General features: G+C 46.6%; 1 protein-coding gene across 1 annotated transcript; it reads right to left on the bottom strand.

The window, feature by feature from the left end:
* Window positions 1-320: 320 nt before the first annotated feature.
* On the bottom strand, window positions 321-13,401 carry LOC134551578 (cholesterol 24-hydroxylase). The gene is made up of 15 exons (XM_063399344.1): window positions 13,219-13,401; window positions 11,203-11,280; window positions 10,629-10,710; window positions 10,020-10,093; window positions 9,261-9,347; window positions 8,525-8,663; window positions 7,822-7,932; window positions 6,889-7,045; window positions 6,504-6,566; window positions 5,237-5,309; window positions 4,709-4,793; window positions 2,787-2,897; window positions 2,454-2,542; window positions 1,436-1,502; window positions 321-649 (listed from the first exon to the last, which is right to left on the bottom strand). Exons 1-15 carry the CDS (start codon window positions 13,344-13,346, stop codon window positions 488-490), a joined length of 1,506 nt encoding a protein of 501 aa, XP_063255414.1. The 5' UTR covers window positions 13,347-13,401; the 3' UTR covers window positions 321-487.
* Between the last annotated feature and the right edge of the window lie 6,729 nt (window positions 13,402-20,130).

The following is a 20,130-nucleotide window of genomic DNA, read 5'->3' as shown; positions in this document are numbered from 1 at the left end:
TAGAAAAATTGCTTTGACCAAGAGACTATCTCCAAACTTCTCTTCCTAAATTCAGCCCAAATCTATGCTCTACTCTTTTCTGATTTCATTGTGTAAGTAAGAAACTCCCCAAACGAGGGCTTTCTTAGACCATGTTGTGTTGTATATAAGCTTGGTGGAAACCATGAGCTGGGATTGGAGAGCAGGTTTGTGTGGCTCTCCAGGGATACTCCAGTGAATGGATGTTCTTTTCCAAGTCTGGTCAGAATCAAATAGCCCCCCAGGAAAAGAACAAGCTTGGCAATTCCAGGTACACTCCAGATTGAAGATGCTCAGTAGAATGACTCTCATAAGGTTTTCTTCAGTAAATTATGAGGAAGGTTAGAAATAATTTCAGTCTAGTAATCCTTTAAAGGGATCTACTAAATCTAACCTTTGATTAGTGTCAAGATCTCCAAAATCAGAAGAAACACTACCAGTAGCATGCCACACTCCCCTCCCTGAGCAGTCATGCCCGGCATCCTCTTGCAGAGCTCCTTGGCTTTAATTTACATATTACTCCATCTAGTGGCTTTAAGGTTCCAGCCTCCAAGAGTTTAAAACTCTGTCCCGGCACCAGCTGAAATTCAAACCTCTGCAGCAGCTTTGCCATCACCACTTTTACCTCCATCTGTTAAGAAGAAAAGCAAACTGTCAGTGACAGCAAATACAGCTTGGACTGCAGCTGCTTAAAGTCAGTCTACTATTTTATACTGCTTTGTCAATAGAGAGATTTAAAAGTTAAATGTTACTCTGCTAATGCAGCCGGTTGAGTTTGGGCAGGAAACCTGTGACTTTCTGGGTTTGAAGACAACTGAGAGGCACGAAGATCAGTGTTTCTGTTTATGTATTAAACCCATTTGGGAAGTCAGACTGTAAAACTAAAGCACTCTGAGCACTGGTGCTTAGGTGAGCTCACAGCACAGACCCAAAGCATTGGCCTCTGGCTGTCCTGAAACACTCTCTGCCATGCTCACACACAGGAAATTGTTTTCTGTCCACAAAGCCCCCTCCTCACCTTCCCTGTGCCAGTTCTGGCTTGTGTCCTCCTCCAGCTGATGTTTTCCCTGCCTTGATTCTGTCAGTGCCAGCCAGGGGATGACCCCCAAGACCCCCTGCACATCTCCTGTGTGCCTGACGTTGGCTGGCAAAGGAATGTTGATTCCCACGAAGGGATTTGGATTCAAGCAGGCTGTCCTGGGACAGTTCAGAGGGAGCACAGCCTGTTGCTCCTCCCTGCAGATGCTGCATGGACGTCTGCTCTTGTGACAGCATTTGGGAGACATGCCTGTCATGGGCATGGGGGGAGATCCCCCTCTGAGGAGAAGAGGTCAGTGCTCAGGGCACCAGTGTGGTCAGCACACCCTGAGCTTGCCCCGTACCCACTAACCAGGAGCTGTTCCAGGCCTCTACTCACCTGTGCAAACACCTGCCCGATGCAGGAGCGGGGGCCCAGAGAGAATGGGAAATAGCAGTAATAAGGCCTGCAAGAAAAATGTTCAAAAGTGTCACTCTGACAACTTGGTTGTAAAGAAACAAGCAAATATTTCACCACAGCAGCAAGGAAATGGTCCAAACGTCCCCTTGTCTATGTCACTTGTTAAAGTGTCTATGTCACTTTGTTAAAGTCTCCAAATTAGCTCACTCTTTGCTTCAGAGCAGCAATACAGCTCGGCAGCACCTTTCCTTATCATCTCTCCTTACTGTATGGCTCAGCTGCCAGAGCTGTTTTAATGCATACCAGCTTTATTTCAAAGCTGAATGTCAAGCACACTCTAAATGCTCTTCAGCCTGTCATGAGGATGTCACAATCTGCCCAATTACTGCTCCTTTGGGCAGCTCTGAGCCACGTGAGTGAGGAGCTGTTTAGTTTAGGAGACCAAACTAACTCTGGGCTGAAGGAAAGCTCCTGACTCATGAAGTAGCTGGTGCTGATCTCTGCATCTGTTTAGTCACTCACTGGTCCCTTCTATTGCACTCCTGACCACTGACTAGAGTTAGTCTGCCTGCCTGTGGCTGAACAGCATCTTCTCTCCCTCAGCCCCTTCTCCCCTCTCTAATATGGAGACATTTCAAGCATCCTGGGACCAGGGCTGCCACACATTAAATGCTTGCATTGTACTAAGGCAAATATTCAACCTGGTTTGGGCTCAAAGATTTGACCTTAATATAAACATTTAATAACAGTAATATTGGTGGGGTTTTTTGGGGGGTTTTTTTTTGGTTTTGTTTTTTGTTTTGGTAAGGTAACATGGTCCAAAGAATTCTTGAACAAAAGCTGTGCATTATTGCTCTCTATTTACGTTTGGATGATTTAGTATTACTCATACTGGAATGGAATAACAATTTTATTCTACTTTTCTTTCCCTTGAAATCTCATCCTGTAATGGTTTCTTAATACATATTTAATAACATGGGAATAAAAAGAAGCTCACTTAGGTGCATCTTTGCTGAATCGATCTGGATCAAAAGTAAGTGGGTCCTTGAAAAACTTTTCCATCCTTCCCATTACATAAGTGTTGAGCTGGCAAGAAAGAGTTTGTTTGTGTTAGTCAGGAGCAACACACTGAAAATGCCTCTTTGCTCTCAGAGGTATAAAACCATAAATGCCTTCCACTCCCCAGTCCCAACTGCGAGTCTTAATTCACACCCCAGTTTTGGTCAAAATTTTAGAGAAGCCAGTTCAAATATGCCCAGGGAAGATTTTGGTCTCCTACATTTGGATTAACTGGAGCAGCTAAAAGCTGCTGCTGGTGGATGGGACTCACAAAGACCGTGGTGTTTGCAGGAATTCTGATGCCACTGATGAGGAGCTCCTTCTCCAGCCTGCGGAGCGTCCCCGAGACGGGCGGGTACAGCCGCAGTGACTCCTTCAAAACCTGTCTCAGCAAAAAGCACAAAAGATCAGCTAGCTCACACACTGCAGGAAGCAGAAAAAATTAATTACCTCCCTATGGCCTTTCACTTTAGCTAAATGGGAGATTTTGACTTTTGAAACGGATGCTGATCTATCTGCCTTGGACTCCTGTGGGCAAAATAGGGCTAAGTCAGCTCCTTCAGGCCTGGCTCTTTCTTACAGCTGGTAAAATACAGAGAAAAAGACACAAAACCCAGAAGAGATCCTGGAACAGATCTAACACCTCAAGTCAGATGAACAACTAAGCAAAAAAGTATTAGGAAGCAAACTCAAGGGAATATCTAAGAGTGAAGTCTCCTGGCCCTGATGAGCTGTTCTGGCTGCCATGAGGGTGGGTGATTGCTCCCACCTCCCTCCCACTCTCAGCTCCTGCCTTTGTCCTGCTTCTGCTTCTTGAGGAGCTGAGCCAGGTCAGAGCCCCAAAAAGATAAAAACAACCTGGCAAAGGAAAATGAATGGGGAATGTGGAGAAAAAGAAATGGAACAAGACCATTTCTTTTGGTGTCAGTGAGCTGTAAGAATGGCTTATTTCATCAAAGTGAAACCTAATTAACAGTGCACATGAGCATCACACTGAAAATGCAATTAACAGTGTGCATGCACAAGTGGACTAATGAAAAAAGAAACCTGGACAAAAGGATTCAGAATTGCCTGAACAACAGGAGAGGAGTTCCATAGTCTCTGATACTCCAGTGATGGACTGGCTCTGACCAAGGGTGACTGATTGTGGTTGTACAGATCCAAGCTTGCTCTGTTCAATAAATGGCCTGCTTTGAGAAGCTCTCATGTGATCTGTCTCAAACTGAAAGGTTTAGATACCTCATCCTAATTGGAGTGGTATAATTGTGACGATGTTTAGAGAAGCCTAAGGAAGCCTGCTGATTTCTGTAATCACATAGAGTTGCCTTTTCCTTATGAGAAATAGACCTATGAAATCTGTCTGCTATCAAAGCACAGTAATTTGTGGGATGGGATATGCCAAATGGTAAAACACTATTGCTCGCCTCAGCAGGGCAGTTTAAAACAAAAAGGATCATGGCAGACTACTAAAATCACAGGGTAATTTATGCAGAGCAGCTGCCAGGACTGTGATTCAGCTTCTCCTGAGGGCTACCGGTGTCCCCTATCTTGTAAAAAAAGGAAATGCAACACAAACACTGGCTAGTAGCCAACCCTGGCTTTGCAGTTCATTACCAACCAGCATTTCTATACACAAGACCTCTTTAGGATCAAACTCTTTCCCCCACCACCCCCGAGTGACTGAAGAGGGTTTCAAGACTGAATAATGAAAAATTTGACATCAGAAAACCCAGCCATTATTTTTGGCTATCCTCAAATCCCACTTTATTGCGTATGGTGAGATCATAGCTGGAAATACTTTAACAATAATCAAACAAAAACAGAGCAGTGAATTAGGAAAGTGTGTGGGATTCACACACAGGTTGGGCTCAAAGTTACACATCTTTCTTAAAATTACAGCTGTTGTTTCACCTTAAACAGATAGGGATTATGCAACTCTAGCTCTCAGACTGGTAATAATTAAGGAAAGCAGTGAAGGAATCTGTAAATGTGAGGAGCAATAAGATTTCCCAGTAAGGCTGAGCAGCTGCAAATGTGTCGGGCTACCTGCTTGCTGACTCTCTGGGGACAAACACTATCAGGATAAAATACCAGCATAGTTTTTAAAATTTTGAAAGTGTGGGGCTCCTCCATGACGTGTCAGAGGTGCTACCAAACAGCTCTGCCTGGTATCTTACCTCACTCCTACAGTACCTGCGATAAGTAGGTGAGCTTGCCAAGATCCTCATAGTCAACATCTCTCTTGGCACCAAGAACCTCATCCACTTCAGCCTGAGCCCTGCAGTTCAATTAAAACTCGTTAGCTGCAGATGCCTGTTTCTTGCTAGGCAAGTTGACAAATTACATTATTTTACTTTCCAGACACTGAGTTGGACTTAAACACCCATCCTCGGGCAAAATGCCCACCAATTCCCATCCAGGCTTCCTGAACTGGCACCTCATATCAGGATGAGGCAATGGGCATGCAGGGCAGCTGAGTCAGGTGGGATTTGCATATCTCTATGTATAAAGGCTTTGAAAAAAATCACCAAGGTGAAATTGAAATAATCCATCTTAAGGTTTTTCTTTTTATACAGTTTGGATACATTGGTACTAGGAAACTGTTTATTTTGGAAGGGAGGCTAGAATTTATTTGCAACTGATCCCATCTTTTTAATAATCTTAATTAAGTTCCTCTTGAAATTAACATCAAGCTGGGTCTAAAAATTGGAGCATACATACCTTTCCAGTATTTCAGGATGCTGACCCAGTGCCATTACTGTAAATGACATCTGAGTGGCACTGGTTTCATGACCTAATGATAACAATAACCAGTTTAAAAGTTAGTATAACATGATACCAAGATGGTCTACTGGGATGATTGTGAATAGGAAGCTTTAAACATCAACCCCTAAATGTTTCACTTCAAGTATGCTAGAAAATAAAGGAAATAATAAAAGGTACGTAAAGTCTACATGAAGGGCTTTCAACAATGACAACAAAAGGACTTAGCTGGCAAAGATATGACCCATCTTGCCCAAGTGAAAGCTGCAGTGGTTGCATGCAGCACCTACAGTTCATGAGCTACCTAACCCAGTGAGGTCCAGGACTTGCCTTGTCATATTATGAGACACACAGTTCTGCCAAAAAGGAAGGATTTACTGTTTTTGAGGGAAAACAGAGCTTCTTACCATCTTTCTTTGAAAGGTCTCCTTTACATGTTAGGATGACCCTGCTTGAACAGGGACGTTGGACCAGAAGACCCTTCCAACCTTACCCACTTTGTGACTCCCTGATATGGACATTTTTCCCTCTTTTTCATGGATAGACATATGTACTATTTTAAAGCGTTACAGAAAACAGACTTCAGCAAAGATGTCTGCTCCAATAACATCTTTCTTGCCAAAGAACAGCATTTTGACCTCACCTTATGAACCTAAATCCTCTTGATCTGCAAAATGTTGTTTATCTCACATAATTTCTTAGCCCATACATTTTCTCATTTGCTTGACAGTGCCTTCTCCTACTTAGGCAAGAATGGCATTTAATTATGTGGGTGAGGTGATGCAAAGACACACTGAATATGTAAAACCTGTTTTTGGTGGGGCTTAATGGGATCTGGGTGGAAGGGCCAGAACCCCATAAGGAATATGGACCCCAGTGGGCAGTGGAAGGACAGAGGCTGGAAAACAGAGTGGGAAGCCAATGGTTGGAAAACACCAGCCTGGCACTATTTCTGCATTGATATCACTGAAAGGGGATAATATATCATTTGCCTGTGAGGAAATTAAGAGTTCTCTTCAGACGTCACCCAGCTGGTCCTATGCCAGTGTAATAATGCTATCTTGCAACCAAGAGAATTCTGGTTGCAGCAGCATCAATTGGAGTCATGATGTTAATCATTAGGTTAATTATGATTAACAAAGGTGTTAATCATGACCTTGTAGACAGCTCAAGAATGAGTAAAGCTTCCCACGTTACATATCCAAGCATTAAAATAGCTACCAACCTGCAACAAAGAAAGTGATAAAGTTATCCAGAATGTTTTCATCATCTCTAGTCTTCTCCAGAGCTGTCACGATAGAAAAACAATTGGGATTAGAAAATGCCCCCATGCCCCAGTTGGACCAGCCAGAATGCTCTGCCCTGTTTGGCACATATTGGCTGAGGTGGCATCAAGAGAGGATGCTGAGTGAGCATTTCAGTGGTGACTTGTGACCAATATTTGATCCAACAAAAAGAAACAGGGAATTTTCAAAGCAACCCTCACTATCTTCAGTGTGAAAACAATTTTAATGGAAGATCCAAGTTCAGATCCCCAAAAAAATCCTCCCTGAATTTCACAGCAAAACATCCCACAGAGAAATTCACTCGAACAGCAAGGTGTCTCTCACCATCTCCTTTCAGTATCTGTGTGAGAATATCCATTGTGGCCTCTTTCCCATTCTGGATGGCTTCTCTCCTCCGGTCAAGGCACTCCTTCCCCACACGTCTCAACAGCCTCACACTCTCCCTGGCCTCCTTCACCAGCTGCCAATTCCCTGGCATGAACTGAATACAGAACATTTTTGTCATTTTATTCCATTTACTGGTAAGAAATAATGTCAGTGTTATTTTACAAGTGAGCACCTCGTTTTCCACTGAATGACACTTGTCACAAAAACATTTGCTCTCCGTGCAACAAACTGAATGCCCAAAGGATGAAGGGTATGGGCTGAACTAAGAAATATTTCAATCTGTGCACGCTGTAGTCATGTCTTGTCAGAGCTGATGTTTTGGGCCCTGTGAGCAAAATTCATCACCTCTCCATGGAAAGAAACTGCAGCACGCAATGCAGAATCTCACCCCGGTGTCAAAAAGGAAAATAGGAGCTCTAAAAGCCTGAACTTCAGCTTTCATGAGACACTGAAATAATTCTTTACTTAAATATTTCATACTACATCCATCATTTCCTAGTAGAGGATTTTGGGTTGCAAATGTAATTTTTTCACGGCAAGGATGCTCAAATTTCTTCCACTCTGAGTGAAGGCTGCCATCCTTCTTGGACAAATGGCAAGAATCTCAATTTTTAATGGGTATGAGAGCATAAAACTGTATCAGAAGGAGACACATGCAAAAGGAGACACAAAAAGAAAAAGCATTAAACATTAATGTTAATTTCATGAGTTTTTCAAAGCCCTAATGAATTTTATCTTGACATGCACTTTGGAGGGAAAGATCTACAGATGACTGTTTCCCCTACATATATGGCCCTTGCCCAGCTCCAGGAACTCAAGCAGGAGCAGCTGAATGTGAGGAGAGAGGACTGAAGTGAGGGGAGTACAGACCCTTATGAAGGGGTTGCGTGCCTTGTTCAGTCCCTCCAAAATCTTAGTCACAGCATTGGGTAAAGGCGTCTGGTCATCACTCAGTGCATTCAATTCCAAGCCAAAGGCTACCTGAGAAAGCAGGAGAGAAAAAGGCAACTTGCTGGGTTGAAAGAGCAGGATAGCCTCACAGCACCACCTTTTCCCCTAAAAATATCTCAGGCTAGATCCTACCTTGCAGGAGGCTGCGAGGGGAGGGCAATATCGACATTATGTTTTCTCCTAATTTGGGTGGATTAATAATTTACTACTACTCTCCATTCCTCCCAAACTGGCTTGCATAGAAAGAGAAAAGGCAGTGTAAGGCAGACTTCATGCTGACAGGCAATGGCAATAACAACCTCCAACCATCAAAGAGCTCTGGTGTGTCCCTTTTAGCATGGAGGGGTGGGAGATATGAGGCTGAAAGGACTTTTGCAAAGGGTCCCCATCCTGTTTTGGTAACTGTTTGCAACCATGACTATGCAGACCCTTCCCTAACTGCCCTTTCCCCATGGCTCAGCCTAAATGGCAGTGGCACAATTAATCCTGCAGGTCTTCTGGCACTGCTGGGTAAAGGTCTTTCTCCCTGCCTCCAGCTCCTGCTCCCATCCTGCTGCTGGTAGGCATCACTTCCATCTCCTCCTGCCAGTCACAGAGGAAACAAGAAAGGGGCAGCTGGTACCTTTCCAATGATATCCATGGTCACCCGGCTCATCATCGACAGCATGCTAAACTCTGTTTGTCCATCTGCCTTTTCCTCTAGCTTCTCCATCAGCTCCTCTGCTTTTTCATTGAAAGTTTCCATCAGACCAATCAGGTAGCTGAACAATCAATAGAGATGAGTAATGGGGCTCTGGAGAGGACATCTTTGCTCAGACAAAAAAAACTTTGTTATATTCCATAGGAAATGGTAAAGTTTTTCTAAAATTATAATTAATTTGCCTTAATACATTAAAAAGCAAACATATAGAATGAGCTACAATCTTCTTACAGCAGCCCTGCTCTGCCCTGCCATGTAATTAACATCTGTCATGGTAAAGGGTGGTGACCTGTGCCCATCAAGGCACATGGACTTTATCTTTGGACCCTACATACAACACATCAAGGCACACAAGGAAACCAGACCAACCCTCTGCCTTATGTTTTCCAACAGCAGGATAAGGCAGCCATAACCATGCTCCAGGATACACAACCTTCCAACCTTTCTGCCATTGCTGAGCTCACAGGGGTGTCACTGCTCCATGGGAAGTCCGGTCAAATTATACTTAGCATGGGAATGGAGGGCTGGACTCTAAGTTAAATATAATTTTGGCACTGAATCTTGGGATCCTTTTTATCCAAATATCAAATAATGGCAGGGAGAAGCATGACAATAAGTAAAAGCAACAGCTAGATCATCCCAGAAATATTTACCTTACCTTCGGCTGAAAGCTGGATCCATTATCCTTCGCTGCTTGTGCCAATGCTCATGGTTGCAAACAGTTACCAAGCCATTCCCTAGAAACCTAGCACACAGGAAAACAAGGGAGGGAACAGTTTTATAAGAGAGCTTGCTGAACCCCGTGCAGTCACAGATATAAGTTTTTCACATCTACTTTCCTTTATTTTTCCCATGTGTAGCGAGCACCTTTGACTATGCAACCATTGCATCACTGTGGTCAACAACCAAAGCACAGATATTTTTGCCAGGTAGGTGTGGACTGCTGAATCCCATAAGATGCTGGTTCATTACAGCTGTTATGCAAATAATTAATATAATAGCTGGATAATTATACTTTTTTAAGCTTCAGACTTACAAAGAAAAATTCCCCGTTTTTGGAATTGAATTTAAAAGTTGCAAACTGCCAAGCCTTATGGAGTGTTCTAAAATCAGTGCTCTAAAATCTGAGAAGTTTGATGATGGTCTTGAGCACTGCTCTGAGACTAACTGAACATCCCCAGGGGGAAAAAAGATATGTGATCAAGGTAAAACAAAATCCAACATATTCTCCTCCCTGACTGGGAAGACATTTGACTTGACATATAGTTTAATAGGTACATGCTGCTTACATATGTCTGGAATTAGAAATTAATCCTCATACTAAGGTAAATGGCCTGGGTCAAAATGTCATGCCTGTGATATTATTAATCTTGCACTCATTTTCAGATCACAGTGGCTTCAGATGGGTTTTGCCTACCTCTCACCGAACAGGCTGAAGAGAGTACCGTACACCATCGGATCCTTTGGGTGCTGAGGTGACATCAAGAACTCCTAAAATCAAACCTCAGGTCAGTAAATGCTGAGTGCAATCTGTTTCCCAGACAAAACACAAAATTTCACTCACACACATTTACTCTCTTCTTCTGCAGCAATAGTCTGAAGAGTGGATGAATTATCTGGCATGCCCTGATTCCCCAGTTCCTCGCTGGCTTTGCGTGCCTCTAAGCACTTTTTTGCCCAATGTCCTGAAATCACACTCTGTTGTAATTGCAAAGACTTAGAGAGAGAAATTTGGTCTCTTGTGCCCCACTAATTTGAGATATTAAGCTGCTGTAGAGAGCCTGCTTTTCACAAATGGAAAATGTTTGCTATATGTGCTGTTTAAATAAAAGTAACAAAATAATTAACTGATCAAGGAAAAGATAAATCAGGACAGCCTGGAGAGCAAAGCACCTTCTCCTCCCAACCCAGCCTGAGCCAAGCACAGATTGGCTGCTCTGTGCTGCTCCTATCATCAGGCACCAGCTCTCCCCTTATGGAGCGATGGGCCGATCCCCACTATTGATTTGGCTTTATTTTTCAGTACCTTCACTCCTTCAGGGCTCACAATCAATAGTGACACTCTGTGAAAGGCATTCATTCGTACAACAGGTCCATACTTCTCTGCCCTGTAAGAGGAGAAAATTTTAAAAAGAGAGAATTATGGTACAAACTAGCAACATGTAACATCTCAGACCTAACAACCTCAAAGGATCAGAGTGGGAACTATTGCAGTCCCCAGCCAATAAAGCCATTAAGAGAATGACAGGACAGAATAATCAAGGTTGGAAGAGACCTTCAAGATCATCTGATCCAACCATCAACCCATTACCACCATAATCACCCCTAAACCACATCCCCAGATGCCACATCCAGATGCCTCGAGCATTTCCACAAAGTTGCTCCACCACCATCCTTATTCCAATGGCTAACCATTCTTCCAGCAAAAAAGTTTTTCTAATATCTAATCTGAACTGAAAGATCAATGCTCTCTCTCCAGCTCCTTTGCCAACCTCCTCAATGATGCTAATCATGTAATTCTGTAGGGTCTTTGGGCCTTGATTTCTCCATTTATGCTACAGGACTACCCCTCTTAATGTTATTGATGTGCCTCAACTTACCACTGCAGGAAGAGATCTGGCGTAAACTCCAGTTTCTTCACCATTCTCCATATGATTGGCAGGTGTCCAAATAAAAAGCTGCAGAGGATGAAGGTTAAGAGTGTCATGAGGACGCCAACACATGGTTTTGTATGGAGTGCAATCCTTGTTGCTCAGTGGGTGTTGCTCATGTCTTCTTTGTAAGGGAAGATGAAAATAATTCTGAGCTCTGCCAATGCTCAGCCCTCACCAAGCTGGTAAAGTGGGGACTAAAGACAGGCTGGTGCTCGCATGCAGCCAGGAGGACCAGTCCAGAGATGAGGGACAATGTCTTTTTCTTATGGTGTATTATAGAAAATGTTTGGGTCTGGATGGAAGCCCCCATGAACTGCTTTGCTCTTTGCCTGGCTGACTGAATCTTGACTGCAGCTATTACATTGCTGTACAAGAGAGAGGCATTTGCATTAAACAGTCATTAATACACGCTCATCCCTGGTAAGTGTAACTTCATTTCTGTCAATGGATTTCTGTTAAGAGAAATTAGGAACCATCTCCTTCTGTCAAAAATTGCGTCATTTCAAATACTGAGGAGGATAATTACTGGCTAATATGGAAATTGAAGACAGTAATAAAAAACGTTAACTCTTCAAATAGTATAGCTGCATTAAAAATGTAGAGATCAATTCCTTCCTTCAACTGTGAATGGTGAATTCCCACTGGCTTTGCATAAATCTGAGGGAAGATTTGGCTAAGCTCCACTCTGAATGAAGCAAGTTGCAGTCAAGGTCTGTTTTCCATCTGAGAGACAGAGCGCCATGCTATCATCCTTTTCAGTATAAATAAGCTATGGGGGAAAACAGGATCTTCTTTTATTACTGTTGGAACTGGGAGGCGCTTAAAATAACAAGAACTCAACAAAGTCACTCAACATCTACAGAAATTTTCAATCCTCTGCTTATTTGACTCCTCCTTAGTAACTGTATTCCAAAAAGATGTGAAAGCCCCAAATACAACACAACTGCTTTGTTAGCTCTGGAAACTGCTCTATGTGCATTACAGGAAAGGAGGTCCCACTCATGGCTCCCCTGGTGTGCCATCACTATAGCGTTACTTCACACCTCAAAATGAACCTAAGGACGGGCAGGTTCGGGTAGGACAAGAACACCCTCTCTGTAGTCTTGGTACCTGACCCTGATTACACAGGCAGGCTGAAGCCTGGAGCTGGCAGGACAGAGAGGTGCCCTGTAAGGCTGTGTAGGAGTGCTGGCGTCTCTTCCCGTGGCATGTCACGGAGGGCATGTGCACCCACAGGTGAGGTTAAGCGGGAAGCTCACACACTCCTGCAGGAATCATGACTCCTTGTGACAGTGCTGCCACCGCCTTGCTGGCAGCTTTCTCACTGCCCCTTATCACTTATGACATTTTTATTTATTTTTGGCAGAAACTAAACACCTGGCTTATGAAGGACAGCCCGGAAGGTGCCTGGAGGAGTTAGTGTCAGTGTGTCTCCTGAGCAGCGTGGGACGGCCGGCGCTGCGGGTCCCTCCTGCGCGGCTGACGCTGCTGCCGGGTCCCCCTTCAGGGTCACGAGCAAACGCACAGCTCGGCTGGGCCGCTCTGGAGCGCTCCTCCGAGCCGCGGTGGCCACACGGCTGCCGGCCGGGCCGGGCAGGCCGGGCCGGGCAGGCCGGGCCGGGCAGGCCGGGCCGGGCAGGCCGGGCCGGGCAGGCCGGGCCGGGCAGGCCGGGCCGGGCAGGCCGGGCCGGGCAGGCCGGGCCGGGCAGGCCGGGCCGGGCAGGCCGGGCCGGGCAGGCCGGGCCGGGCAGGCCGGGCCGGGCAGGCCGGGCCATCCCCGCGCTCCCCGGGAAGCGGCGCACAGCAGCGCCGTGCCCGGCCTGCGCCACCCGCACCCGCCGGCCCACGGACACCGGCTGCAGGGTTATTTCCTGCTCTGTCGCTTCCTCACGGCTGCAGCCTGGCAGGGAGCGCTCCGCGGAGACACCGAGCCCGCCGCCTCCGAGCCCGCCCGGCCCTTACCTCTCCCGCGGGGCGCCGGGGATGTAGTCGTACTTGGCGTGGATGTACCGCACGTAGCAGCAGTACAGGACGAAAGCCAGCAGGGCCGGGGCCAGCAGGAGCCCCCCCGCCGCCCACAGCACCTCCATCCCCGGCGGCTGCCGGCGCCTCCCCCCGCGCCGAGCAAAGGGCGGCCGGGGCGGGCCCGGAGAATGCCCGGCTGCGGGCACAGCCCCGCTTAAAGAGCCCGGCGGGGCTGCGAGCGCCGGGCCGTGCGGGCATCCCGGGCTGTGCAGAGACACCGGGCTGTGCGGGCACCCCGGGCTGTGCAGACACGCCGGGCTGTGCGGGCACACCGCGCTGTGCAGAGACACCGGGCTGTGCAGAGACACCGGGCTGTGCGGGCACCCCGGGCTGTGCAGAGACACCGGGCTGTGCAGAGACACCGGGCTATGCGGGCACACCGGGCTGTGCGGGCACACCGGGCTGTGCAGAGACACCGGGCTGCGCGGGCACACCGGGCTGTGCAGAGACACCGGGCTGTGCGGGCACCCCGGGCTGTGCAGAGACACCGGGCTGTGCGGGCACACCGGGCTGTGCAGAGACACCGGGCTGTGCGGGCACACCGGGCTGTGGGTACACACCGGGCTGTGCAGAGACACCGGGCTGTGCAGAGACACCGGGCTGTGCGGGCACACCGGGCTGTGCGGGCACACCGGGCTGTGCAGAGACACCGGGCTGTGCGGGCACACCGGGCTGTGCAGAGACACCGGGCTGTGCGGGCACACCGGGCTGTGCAGAGACACCGGGCTGTGCGGGCACACCGGGCTGTGCAGAGACACCGGGCTGTGAGGGCACACCTGGCTGTGCAAGCACGCCAGGCTGTGCAGGCACACTCAGTTGTGCAGAGACACCGGGCTGTGCGGGCACACCGGGCAGCCAGGGCCCAGGAGTGCGAGTGTGAGCACGGATACGGGCCAGAGGAGGGCACCAAGATGCTCACAGGGCTGGAGCACTTTCCCTGTGAAGACAGGCTGAGACAACCGGAGCTGTTCAGCCCGGAGATCAAGGCTCCCGGGAGACCTTATTGCAGAGGCTGCAAGAGAGCTGGAGAGGGACGTGTTACGAGGGCATGTAGTGATATGACAAGGGGGAATGGCTTTCAACTTAACGAATGTAGATCTAGATTAGGTATTAGGAGTAAATTCTTTACCATTAGGATAGTGAGGCACTGGAACAGGTTGTCCAGAGGAGTTGTGGATGCCCTGGCCCTGGAAGGGTTCAAGACCGGGTTGAATGGGGCTTTGAGCAACCTGGTCTAGTGGAAGGTGTGTCCCTGACCATGGCAGGGGATGAAGGTGGAACTAGATGATCCTTATGGTCCCTTCCAACCGAAACCATTCTATGATTCTATGACAGATACATATATATATGTGTACATATATGTGTGTGTGTGTATGGATATATGCTTTCCTGGGTGGGGATGATGCATTGCACAAGTGTGTGAGGAAATCACGAAGGATGCTGCACTTTCCTATGTTTGTTTACAAAAATGTTTTAAATAAAGGCTCCTAGACAAACCAAAAGTCCCAGGACAAGGAAGGCAGAGGCTTTTTGTTGACTTTTAACTGCTTAAATTAAAAGAGACAAAGGAAATGTACTGTTGATGCCTGTAGGAATCAGTAGGTGAAGGTTTTTAGAGCATTCTGTTTTGGGCACCATATTACACAACATGCTTGTTCCTCATCCAGGCATAGGAGTGAGAGCTGATATTCTTTTGTTCAAAGCAAGAAATGTCATACTCACACAAATTGCATAAGGATTGCAGGACACAAAAGACCAAGTCATAAAATGGTGGAAAGTTATTTCTGATGAATGAAAAATAATGCATGGGGGAAGACAAAATATGTCTATACACATATACATGCAAGCCAGTTTATATATTATTTATATATTATATATTTAGTGGTAGTACTTATTCAGGAATTTCACCTTAATGCTCAATACAGATCAAAGAAGCAAGCAGAGCATTGACAGGATTAGAAATGGGGGAGCAAGTAAAACAAGATGCCTGAATGTACTGGTAGATAGAGGCCTGGTTAAACCCGGGGCACACTGTGTGGGAATACCCCATGCACTCTTCCTACCAGCTCAGCATGTATAGATAGAACAGGTTGAGCCTCAGACTGGAAAAAGGGTGAGTGAGAGAGGTTATGACAGGTGTCAAGAAAATCACCAGTGGTTTGGAGATAAATAGGAACAAGCTGAGTCATTACTTTGCATAATTCAAGAACAAGGAGGTACCCACTGAAATGATCCAGCAGCAGGTGTAAAAGAGGAATACATTTTTCACAACAAATTGTTAAAAGGGAGAACTCATGGCAACAAGCTGTTGTGGGAGCTAAGTAAGTGAGTTGGCTCACAAGGAGCCAGGGAAAGTGATGGAGGATGGCACCAGGAGCAATCACTGGCCTCAGCAGGACCTCTGCACTCTGGGGATTTCTGACAGGAACAGCAAGACCCCAAATTGCTCAAGAAAAACCAAGAAGGTATACAAACCATCTGCTGCATCCTCCTTTCTTCCCATTCTGCCCTTAGTCCAGCAGCCTTTCAATCACTCCAACAACCTCCATAGCTCCTATAAACCCTCCCATTCTTGCTTCTCAGAGCCTTGCTATGTCACTCCACCAATGCTGCAGCAGGTTTTGCCCACTCCATCCCTTTGAAGGTTGCTTACCTTGCATATGGGGTGGCTGACACTCCTCCATTTCCACAGCTCTGAGTGCAGCAGGAGAAGCAGAAGCAGGGTCCCTGCAGCCCCACTATGCCCAAAGGAAAACAAGCACAGCACCTGCCAATCAGACTTTCACAGGACAGCCCCAGTATTCACTCCTTTCTCTGCACAAGCTCTGCTCAGCCATCTGGAGGTAGCATGCCAAGCTACCTGGAATTTTATCATGCGTATTTTTCACATTTGGGTTTCTCCCTTGTTTGGCAGCACCATAGGAGACACTGCAGGAGCTTTCATCCCATTTCCAAAGGGGTGTATTTTCCCTGCACCCCTCCCTCAGCAGCTCCCATATGGTCATGCCTCTGCAGAAGAAGGGAGAAGATGTAACTCGTGGCACCCCCTGTTTTTGTCCATCCAATGCATCAGTCATCTGGCAGGCACCTCCAAGAGTCAGCTCGCTTCAGTTTCCAAGTGGAAACTGACTGTGCTAGAAGGCAACAATCTGCACAATCTGCAGGTTTTCCTTGATTTTCTTATTTGGCTTCCTGTTACATCCAATGTTAACATTGATTTTTCCTGAACTTGCAGTACCTTCTTTGGCTCAAAATAATTGTCTTACAACCATTAACTATTTTCTCCCCTGTTTAGAGTACATATTCTCAAAGACCATCAGTATTATCTAACTATTGCTTTCATTTATCTTAATTGAAGCTACTTTTTTTTTTTTTTTTTTTTTTTTTTTTTTTTTTTTTTTTTTTTTTCCTTTTCTTTCTTTCTTCCCTGTTAAAGCTGTGGTTTTAAAACCTGCTTGTTTTCAGAAAAAAACCTACCATTCCTTCCCACTGGTCAGGCAATGCATATAATGATATCATGGTATGAGTGTCCATCACTAGAAAGGATACAGCTGATACCAAGAATAATATCATCCAGAGAAGGTTTAAAAACTAAAGGCAGCTGATGTTTAAAAATGAAAGCTAGCTGATGAAACCATGTTTTTAAGGATATTCAATGGACTTCCTGAAGAAACATTGGTTTTCTGAGTTTTGTCAGTGTTTTTTCAGCATACCTCAAGAATAGATCAAAACTATCTGTAAGTTGTTCTTTCATTTGGAATCAGTCTCAGAATAATTCCTGTGAAAAATTCCTGCTTGTACCTTGTTTGTGAGCAGCTAACTGGGAGATGATAAAATATTTGGTATTTTATGCTTTTTGATGGGAAAGAGAGGCTATGTGATACAGTTCTAACCCCTGAGTAAATTAGGTAAGCTCTCAAAATTAGGCTTCTCAGGCAAATATAATTATCAACTGATAAGTCCCCTTACTATTCAGCCTGGCTACGCTGCAGGAATCATCTTATTTTTCATGCTTTAAAGATGAACTTCAATAAAAACTTTTGTTTGTGTTCCACCAAACTTCAACACAACCCCTTGTTTGTACTCTACCGTGTTTCTATACCCTTGAGTGAAGGACACGATCCCAAGACACTCCTGTGTTTACGATCTGCCCGGGAGGCGCTCGCTGAGCTGGGAGAAAGGAGCAAGGCTGGGCTGGGCTGGGCTGGGCTGGACTGGGCCGGGCTGAGCTGAGCTGAGCTGAGCTGTGCTGAGCTGTGCTGAGCTGAGCTGAGCTGTGCTGAGCTGGGCTGGGCTGGGCTGGGCTGGGCTGAGCTGAGCTGAGCTGAGCTGAGCTGTGCTGAGCTGTGCTGAGCTGAGCTGTGCTGAGCTGAGCTGTGCTGAGCTGAGCTGTGCTGAGCTGGGCTGGGCTGGGCTGAGCTGTACTGGGCTGAGCTGGGCTGGGCTGGGCTGGACTGGGCCGGGCTGGACTGGGCCGGGCTGGGCTGGGCTGGGCTGGGCTGGGCTGAGCTGAGCTGAGCTGGGCTGAGCTGTGCTGAGCTGAGCTGGGCTGGGCTGGGCTGAGCTGAGCTGGGCTGAGCTTCCCCGCATGTCCCCTGGCTGCTGGGGACTGAAGTGCCACCGCGTGGACACGGTGCCAGGCTGCACATCCCGCAAACGCGGGCAGAGAGAGACATCTGGGAGAGGAGAGGAGCAGGGAACTGGAACTGTCAGCGGGGGAAGTTCCAAGGTGAATTCGGAAAGCTGCTGAGACACAGGGTTGGTCGAACCCCTGCTCTCTTTTTCTCGGCTTTACATGGCTATCTAGGTTTGAAAACATTCTGTTCTCTCTCTGAAGGTGCTGCATTGTTTAAGTGGTACGTGAGGACAGCAAGGAGAAGCCAGAGCACAGCTCTTGTGCTGGGCAACGCCTTCAGCAGCACACGAATGGCCGAAGGGCTGGGCGTCCTGGTCACTCAGAATTTACCACGGTGGACAGGAAAACTCTCATAACCAGTTAATAATGATAAAAGAGCTGATCTAAAATCAGACCTCTAGCCACAGCTTACGCTGTATATAGGAATCAAAACAAAATCTGCAGTGTGTTGGATGTTACTTACCAGCATTGCCAAATACAGAACTTTGCAGTGATTCTCACCCTGAGTCAGTTGTCCCCCAGCCCTGTATACTGAGGTCCTCATCATTCTCAGTCAATAAAATTTTCTAGCATGGAGTGAACAAGTAAATGGCAAGATGTTAGTAATAACAGAAACAGTCTAAGGATTTGGTGATTGCCAACAGCTAATGCCCCTGAGGAACAAACTACTTAGTGTGACACTTGTACAACTGAAAACTTTTTAAATTAAAAATAGCATCCCTATTTACCACATTATTGTAAAAGAATGATTGCCATTTCCATCATAGCTGCTTTTCTGACAACATTGAAACCTTGCTCAAGGCAGCTGTGTATGCACCTGTGCCCCAGACATGAGAACCTTGGGAAAGTCTTGTACAAGGCAGCAAGGTATGAACACACATCAAATGGCTTCCATGTTTTTATTGGTTTAGACAGGAAAAAAAAAAGATGATTTCTTAAAGCTTAAATTTGGAATAGAGTTAGTAGTTATCAAAAGATGCTTACATCGCCTTTCATATAGAAAAATGTGTGTTTATGTCTGAAAGTATCTAAGGGGGCCAATGCATCTTACATGCCAAGCTGACCTTTAGCGAGGACTACTGGCATGTTTCTGAGAGGAAGGCAGACTTGGTATTGATACGTTGTGACTTTTTCTCCTCTCTGCTTCTGAATTTCTGTGTTGATCACACCCAAACAGCGACAGGCTGAGCTCTCCTGCAGAGGGACAGATTTGTGCTGGGGACTGTCCCCACAGCTGTATCAAAGCTAACTGGTGAGAGAACAGGCAGGCTGAGCTGGGCAGAGCCCTGGGAGGGTTTTGCTGGGTTTGGGCCCTGGGGCAGGGCAGGTGCTCAAGAGCTGCTGTTCTCTCTTGGCCATCATAAAGCCCAACACAGAGGTCTAACTGCTGAGAGGCTGATAGGGGAGATAAAGGCAAGACAAACACGATGGCAGCATGTGAAGCTGGGCCCTGGCTCGTCTTTGCACCCTGTGCCAGTGTCACCCACAGTGCCACCGCTGAGCATTCTGAACTTCAGTCATGTCTTCAGTACCATGTGATTACAGACCCCTGCCCTTATTAATGTGACACATGTGACACATGTGCCTCATGCTCTTCACACCCTGCAGCCTGACCTGGGCAGAGCTGAACTTGCCCTGACATGCAGGATATCCTCACGGCGTGCTCCAGCCAGGGCTCAGCTCCCAGGAGGGTTTTGCCATCATTTGAGGGAGAACCCTGGGTACAACACCCTACCTTTTTCACTGTCCCTCCACTGCTTGGGCAGCAAGCTCTAAAGATTATTCCTAGACATGCTGGGAAGATTTGTCTATTGGATTTCTCAGAAAGAGCATGGGAAGTTGAAACGAAGGTAATGTCTATACTGCAGACTGAAACACAGTGTGGCAGTGCTCAGGCTGGATCCGGGACACCACAAGGACATAAGTGAAAAACCCTGAGCTCTGGGCAGAGCTACTCTGCCTTGGAGATAGAGAAAAAGTCATGGAAAGGCTGAGTTTATGCTGTTCCAGTAGAGATATGCTGGGTCCTCTATGTCATGCAGCTGTGCTAACTTAAGGAAAGATATGTAAGAAGAAATGCAGGTGCTCCAGTCTCAGTCACAGAGTTGAATCAGGAAACAAGGAAACCATATTGCTACTAGGCAAAAGTTTGGGACTACCACATAGTACATGGGGAAGTCTGGTTACACTTAGGGCTATTTAAAGATTTATCT

Source organism: Prinia subflava, chromosome 5, assembly GCF_021018805.1.
Source record: "Prinia subflava isolate CZ2003 ecotype Zambia chromosome 5, Cam_Psub_1.2, whole genome shotgun sequence".
NCBI lineage: Eukaryota > Metazoa > Chordata > Aves > Passeriformes > Cisticolidae > Prinia > Prinia subflava.
This window is presented reverse-complemented; position numbering and strand designations above follow the sequence as displayed.